This window comes from Parus major, chromosome 20, assembly GCF_001522545.3.
Source record: "Parus major isolate Abel chromosome 20, Parus_major1.1, whole genome shotgun sequence".
NCBI classification, from domain to species: Eukaryota; Metazoa; Chordata; class Aves; order Passeriformes; family Paridae; genus Parus; species Parus major.
This window is the reverse complement of record NC_031788.1, coordinates 1,690,461-1,697,969: the sequence shown is the minus strand read 5'-3', so window position 1 is coordinate 1,697,969 and position 7,509 is coordinate 1,690,461. Positions and strand designations below refer to the sequence as shown.

At 45.0% G+C, this 7,509-nt stretch overlaps 1 protein-coding gene across 1 annotated transcript; it reads left to right on the top strand.

Annotated features, from left to right (window-relative positions):
- The first annotated feature begins 346 nt into the window (after positions 1 to 346).
- Positions 347 to 7,291, top strand: LOC107213084. Its single transcript, XM_015647113.2, has 2 exons — positions 347 to 1,552; positions 7,154 to 7,291. Exons 1-2 carry the CDS (start codon positions 699 to 701, stop codon positions 7,275 to 7,277), a joined length of 978 nt encoding a protein of 325 aa, XP_015502599.2. The 5' UTR covers positions 347 to 698; the 3' UTR covers positions 7,278 to 7,291.
- The last annotated feature ends 218 nt before the right edge of the window (positions 7,292 to 7,509 follow it).

Genomic DNA, 7,509 nt, shown 5'->3' with positions numbered 1-7,509 from the left:
TAGCTCACTGGGGAAAATGTTGAGTAAGTGGGAAAAGGAGGAAATGCTAAAGGAGTTGGATAAAGTAAAAATGATAAGATATTGCACGGAAATATGGCCAGAAGAAAGCATTCCTGAGGGCCCAGTGTTTTGTCCCTGGTATGGGTTAGGAGAGAGATGGTTGTGTCTAGCCTTGAATAAGCATGTAAGTTTAAGAGAAACATCAGATGAAGAGGAAATAAAATACGCTAATTGTTGGCTTTATGATGATAAGAAGGGGGGAGAGGTTAAAGTATATAAGGTAACTAAAGAGTCTGGAAAAGGAGAGGAAGATAAATTGGAGAGGAAATGGGATCCCTTAGAAAACCTCACACCACCTCCAACTCCACCTATAGTGCATCATCCTCCTCCTCTACCATTAACATCTTACCCCACGCTGCCTCAAGCTCCTCTGGTACCCTCATCTGTATCCTCATACCCAATATTAGAACCCACTTCTTCTTTATACAGAGCTTCTAATTTCCCTGTTGTCTCCACCGTGACATTGATACCCTCTTTAAGATTACCAATGGAGATTTCAACCCTAACTCCTCCACCAGTGCCCCCTCCTAACATCCTTGCAGTTCCATCAGGATCTCCAAATACCCAATCGACTGATTCTCAATCAATTAACTCAAACATCCCTGTATCCCTCCCAGTCTCTGATAAACAGAGTTGGGATGAGGAAGGGACATAGATATAATACAAGATTCCAGGCAAAAAGGAATGAGAACAGAAGTGGAATATCAGAAAGGTTGTTCCCATTGCGGGAAGTACCCATGGGGGGTGCAAGAGGGAGTACAGGGTTTGTAAATGCCCCTCTAACCGCCTCGGAGGTACGAAACTTTAAGAAAGAGATGAAAGCCTTATTGGAAGATCCAACTGGAATCTCTAATCAGTTGGATCAATTCCTAGGTCCCAGCGTGTATACCTGGGAAGAATTGAATTCAATATTGAATATATTGTTTCCACCAGAAGAGAATCAATTGATTAGAGCTGCCGCAATGAGAATATGGGAGAGGGAAAATCGAATTGGCCCCAGAGGGGAGGAGAAAGTTCCAAATCAGGATCCCAGCTGGAATCCTAATGAGGAAGAGGGAGGAAGAAATATGAGGGACTACAGAACATTAATAATTAGAGGTATAAGGGAGGTGGTACCAAGAGCTAATAATGCAAACTTAGCCTTCGATAGCCACCAGGAAAAGGAGGAAACACCTAGTGCGTGGCTAGAAAGGTTAAGAAGAAACTTTCAGTTATACTTGAGTGTTGATCCAGAGAGCCCAGAAGGACAGGTTCTAGTAAAAATACAATTTGTGACCAAGGCGTGGGTGGATATAAGAAGGAAATTAGAAAAATTGGATGATTGGCAGGAAAAGGGGTTGAATGAACTGTTGAGAGAAGCACATAAAGTTTATTTAAGGAGGGAAGAGGAGAAAACAAAAGCGAAAGCAAAAATAATGATAGCGGTGGCCAAAGAGAGCATGGGGGGAGAAAAAGGAGCAGCCAAAAGAGATGACAGAAGAGAATTGAAGAGGTAGGAGGAGGAAAAGGAAGGGAGGGATGGAGAGGAGAAAAAGGTACAAAGGTCAGAATTAATATGTTATTACTGCAATGAGAGAGGACATATTAGGAGGTTTTGTAAGAAAAGGCAGCAGGATGAGTACATAGCAAGGGAACAAGACACTTTAGAGAAAATATTAAAAGGTGATGATTAGGGGTGTCAAGGGTTCTATGCTCTGAGGGATGACATGAAACATCAAAAAAGAACCCTTGGTAAAATTGGAAGTGGGCCATCAGAGCGAGGAATATGAATTTTTAGTTGATACAGGGGCAGATAGGTCCAGTGTCTCCAAAGTTCCGAAAGGATATAGTTTGAGTGAAAGAACTTTTTCTTTTTTTCCAAAGTGACCTTCTTCCTTGCTGTAGAAACACTCCCCCTCCCAGGGGCCCTTGTACAACTCGGGAGTCTCTTCCCTTTTCTGTTTAGCTGTTCCTCTTTGCTCCTCTTTCCCTATCCTGACTCTCTAGCAACTGCAGCCATGGTCCTTGCCTTTGACTTCATCTTCTTCTCCTCCCTTCTGAAACACACCTTTTGTGCTTCTCGTAATAATTCATTCAAACTTTTCTCCTGCCAGTCCTCTATCTTCTCCAGCTTTCTTCTAATGCCATTCTATGCTCTTGTCACAAATTGCACTCTCACTAGCACTTGCCCTCTCAGGATCTACACTCAAATACAATTGAAAAATTCACTTCAGTCTTGCTAACCAAGCACTGGGAGTTTCATCTTTTTCTTGTTGGCTGTCAAAAGCCAACCTCACATTACTACTCCTAGGAACTGCCTCCCAAATACCTTTAATGATTAATGATCTATAGTATCTCATGTTTCTGCATCTGACCTCATTGTTCTGTTTCCAATCAGGCTGAGCAATAGGTGTCTTCCCCTCTTCTTCCCCTTAAGGGCTGGGCCTGTTCTCCTTTTCCCATATCCCTATACCAGCTGCTCATATTAGCTGGATTTCTTCAGAAGAAAAAAAGAATGCGTAAGATTGAATTAAGTTCTTCCCAAGTTCCTCCACCTTGAAGGTGGTCCATGTAGTATTGGAGTGCTCACTGTGCTAGCACCTAGTGCTATAGCAGTCATTAAGAAAAAACATAGGGTAAAAAGGTTTGCCTATCAATATAAAGAAAATTGTAAGACCAATTTTAGACCCTATAATGCTGTGGGAAGGGTTTCAGCAGGTTTGCTTTTAGCCCAACTAACTTCAGCCATGGCATTGAAACAATTAGATCAGGTAGGATGTTGGCTGAGTAAACAGACCAATGCCACATCCATTGCAATCTGTGATGTGCTGACAGACATACGCAGTGTTAGACATGCCACCCTACAAAACAGAGCAGAAATTGATTATCTTTTACTGGCACATGGACATGGTTGTGAGGAATTTGAAGGGTTGTGTTGTATGAACTTGTTTGAGCACTCCGAGTGCATCTATAAAAGCAGACAAAACAGAAAGATTTTAACATGTCAAATCAAAAGAGATGATGGATCGTGGTAATACAATTTGTTTGAGGGATGGAGCTTTGCACCTTTGTTAAGAGAGCTTTGCAAGATAGGTTTATATGTATTGATGTTTTTGGTGGTGATATTAATAGTAGTACCTTGTATACTTCTGTGTGTGTGACAGATGATGTACAGATCCATCAAGGAAGCCTTTGTAGTCCAAGAAAAGATGTAAGAATGAAGTTACAGAGAATTCTCAAAATCTTATAGAGAGATCATGGGATCTTGTGCAGTTGTCTGCTTATCCCAAGGTTGCATATGCAAATGTAGACACAGATAAAGGCATTTACTCTAGGCCTTGGAACAGGTGAGACTTAACATATCAAGAAATAGCACTTACTATGGGATTTGACTTACGTCCTTGGAATTGACCAGATCTTTTGCAACATTACAAGTGCCGTAGTTTAAAGTAAAAACGTTTAAAACAAGCAAAAAAAGTGCCTTAATTAAGAAAAAAAAATATATTAAGTGTATTTGTCTTAATTTAGGGCAAATTTGGGAGAGAACTTACAAATGAGATTCCCCCAGGAAAGCAAAATTCAAACGGCCCCTCCCCCCAACTGTTTCAGGAAAAAGAGATTTCCTTGTAGAGAAGTGGAAAAAACCTGTTTATTTAACAGAAATTGAATAATATTAAACAATAAAACCTCTCACTGTTCGATGAGATGGCAAATCCAGGAAAATAAAAATCCTTTTCATGTGGTGTAGCTCAGCTCACTCAGGTTCTTATCAGTCCCTCTGGTGCTGGGAAGTGCAGAGGCCAAGGCCCTGGTGGGGTGCCTGAGGTGTCACAGTTTGGCTGGGTTTTTTTTCAGTCCAGAGCACGTTTGAACAGATAAAAAAAAAAAGGAATAAAAAGTCCAGGGAACTCCTCTGCCTCAGCTAGCTAAAACTAACTAACCATAAAAGAGAAGCTCTGTCCTGCTGTCTGTCCGTGCTGCAGACACCACAGTCTAGGAGCAGGATGCCAGGGAGTGATGTTTTCCTCAACACAAATTGTGGCTTCTTCTTCTCTCCCTTTTGCTCTCAGAGCCAGTCTTAAAGGTGCAGAACTTAACATAAAACATAAACCAGGCAATTGGGGATACAAATATCATAAAGTCACCCCAGGACATAAAAAGTTTCAACATTTGTTGATCTAACTTGTGTAGAAAACTTGTAATGCTGTTTTGCTAGATGAGGAAAAATGCACTGTATAACGCAAGGTAATTAATAATTGACAAAGCTGTTGAGAAGATTTCATTGTGGTAAATAGGAAAGGTAGAAAACTCAGAAGCTGTGTGAAAGCAGATCTCAGAGTAGAAGAATGCAAGAATGCAGATATTCAATGACAGGAAACAATAAGGCTGTAATTTTGAGCTGTGTAGAGATAGGCCTTAGAAAATATGATAAGCAAGATAATAGAAAATTGTAAGTTTAATAATGAAGTTTTAACCATTGTTTTTAAGCTATGACAACCTAGCATTGTTAGAGGCAAAGTGTATGTGTAATTTTAATGATTGGCTTAAGCAAAGGCTTGTAAGCTTTTATCACTATGCTGTTTGCTAGGAAGTTTTTAAAAAGGCATTGTAACCAAGAAAGTTTGGCTGTTGCAGTTATGGCAAGACCTTTCAACATCTTTTGTGCTTCACCTTGTATTGATGAGGCTGATGCTCAATGAATGAAATGATGATGAATAAAAAAGCTCAAGAAGTGCCTATCTGTAGCCCCATCCCATTATTGATAAAACAAAGATCCAAAAAGACCCCTTTAGAGCAGAGACCCTGCACCAAAGGCCTTCCAGTAAGAGGCAGATGCATGGAAATGACTTCTAGGAAAGTGATGTTTATGTGCAACCTGGAATGAATATGTATGAACATAATGGAATAAATGCCTTGTTGGAAAGTTTCCTGTGACACCTGATTGGAGGAGATGTCCTCTGTGTGTTCAGCACTGCTATAAACAATGCCTGCTTTCTAATTCTTCCAGTGGTGTCAGAAAATTTGTTTTCATATCAATTTCAGTATCAAGAGACAGGCAAGTCAAAAGCCAAGGGATTTTGCTCACCTCCCTCTTTGTCTGGCCTGCTCCTGTGCTCCCAGCACCACGCTCTGTCTGCTGCAGAGCCTGCACTCTCCCCACAAGCTGCCAACAGGGAAACACCACGATGGGGCAGCAATTCTGTTCAGCTTCCCTTTCCCGAAACAGAACCCTCTCCTGCCTTTCCCATCCCAGGGCAATTCCACCGTTACCTGTTCCAGAGCTCATTCTCTGCACATTGCTCATCAGAAATGTTCCTCCACCTGAAACATCCCCAGAGCGTGGGAGGAGATACCAGGGCCATCATTAAACCCACAAACACTCCTCATGTACCCAGGATCACCAGCCTTCCATCTCTGGCTTTCAGGCTTCCTGCACTGCTCCTTCCTGCATCCTCTCCTCCTCTCTCCAAGCCCTTGGGAAGCACAGAGCTCCCAGGCTTTGGCAATTCCCAAGGCCAGTGCCTCCCCTGGTTTCTTGGGTAGCCGCATCCCTGGTGTCCCCTGTTGTTCCCAGGGAGCTGGTGAGTGCTGCTGGGTGTTTCCAGGGGATGTCCCTGGCCATGTGCTGGGGACAGCAGGGAAGTGCTCCCTGGTGCTCAGCAGGGTCTGGGGTGGACTTCCTGGGGGAGGGGGGTAAGGGGGAGGTCACTGAGGCGGGGCAGGGGTGGAGTGACCTCATACAGCCGCCCTGTGACCTCACACAACCTCCCTGTGATGTCCCAGCCTGCTGTGTGCTGACACAGATCTGCTCTTGTGATGTCACAGACCACTCTCTTATTTCACAAGCTCCCCCTCTATCATGTCAGAGTGTGCTTTGTGACCTCCAGGTCCTCTCTGTGGTGGAACAGCCACTCTATGATGTCACAGAGTAGCTCCCTGATGTCACAGCCTGCTCTGCGATGTCACAGCCTGCTCTGTGATGTCATGCCCATCCACTCCATCATGACAGATTCTGCTCTGTGATCTCATAACCCCCCCATGATGTCACAGCCTTCTCTGTGATGTTGCAGCTCACTCTGTGTGGTCACAAACCATTCACCTAACCTGTGACCTCACTGTTCACTCTGGAATGTCATTCACTTTGTGATGTCACACACAGGCTCTGTGATGTCTTAGGGCACTCTATGATGTCCTACCTCAACCTGTGATGTCATACACAGCTCTGTGATGTCACAGCCTTCTTTGTGATGTCATATAGCCACCCTGTGATGTCATGCAGGTGCCCTTGTAGGTCACAACCCACTCTATGAAACCTGAGATGTCAGAGTCTTGCTTGTTATGTCACAGTCCACGCTGTGATTTCACACATCCCCCCTCTATGATGTCACAACCCACTCTGTGATGTCATACAGGTGCCTGTGATGCCATAGGTTGCATTCTGATGTCAGACCACAGGCCTGTGATGTCACCCGGCCACTCTGCGAGGTTACAGCTTGCTCTGTGATGTCACCGTCTGCTCTATGATGACAGACCTCCACTCTGTGATGTCATTGAGCTGTCATGTGATGTCATATCCTGTTTTATGGTCTCATAGGTCAATGTGTGATGTCACGGCCCAATATGTGATGTCATTCTGCTCTCATGTGACATCATAGTCCACTCTAGGATGTCAGTCCTTGGCCCTGTGAGGTCACACAGCCACTCTGTGATGTCACAGTTCACTTGGGGATGTCACACAGTCACCCTGTGATGTCACTGATCTGACATCTTACATCCCTCAGTGATGTTTGATCAGCACAGATCAGAGTGTCACACAGCCACTCTGAGGTCACAGCCCACTCTGGGATTTCATATATACTCCCTGTGATGTCAGAGCCTGCTCTGTGATGCCTCACCTGGACACAGACACCGAGAAGGGACCTGTCCATTTCCTGGTGGCTGTGACTCAGCAGGGACAGCCCTGGGGCACCCCTGGGCCACCTCCACCATAGTCACAGCAAACTTGGTGCTGCCAAGGGCAGGGATGGTTGTCATCCCCTTGGGGACACCCCAGGGACCCTTTCCGCACCCCCCCTTTGCACACCGCTCACCAGTGTGTCTCTAAACCCTGCAGGTCCCGGGGTGCCCAGGGATGGGGATCTGCCCCTCCCAGGCTGATTCTGTCACCTCCCTTCCCCCATCATCACCAGCTCGGGGCTGCTCGAGGGATCCACGGGGCCTGTGCCACTGCTCCCTGATGGGCCTGTGGCACTGCTTGGCCACATCCTCTAGGAGCCAGGGAGGGGCCACCTCCTCAACAGGACATCTGCACCAGCTACGATGCCAAAAGGTGAGATAACCTTTTGAGATGCACCATTGCACATGACTTGGCAAAAGTCAGGAGCCTGTGCAAGGACCCGCTGTCTTTACTGCCAGTTCGGGGTTCCATTGCTACCTGGAAGGACAGATCTGAATAGCAGTTTTGGAAGG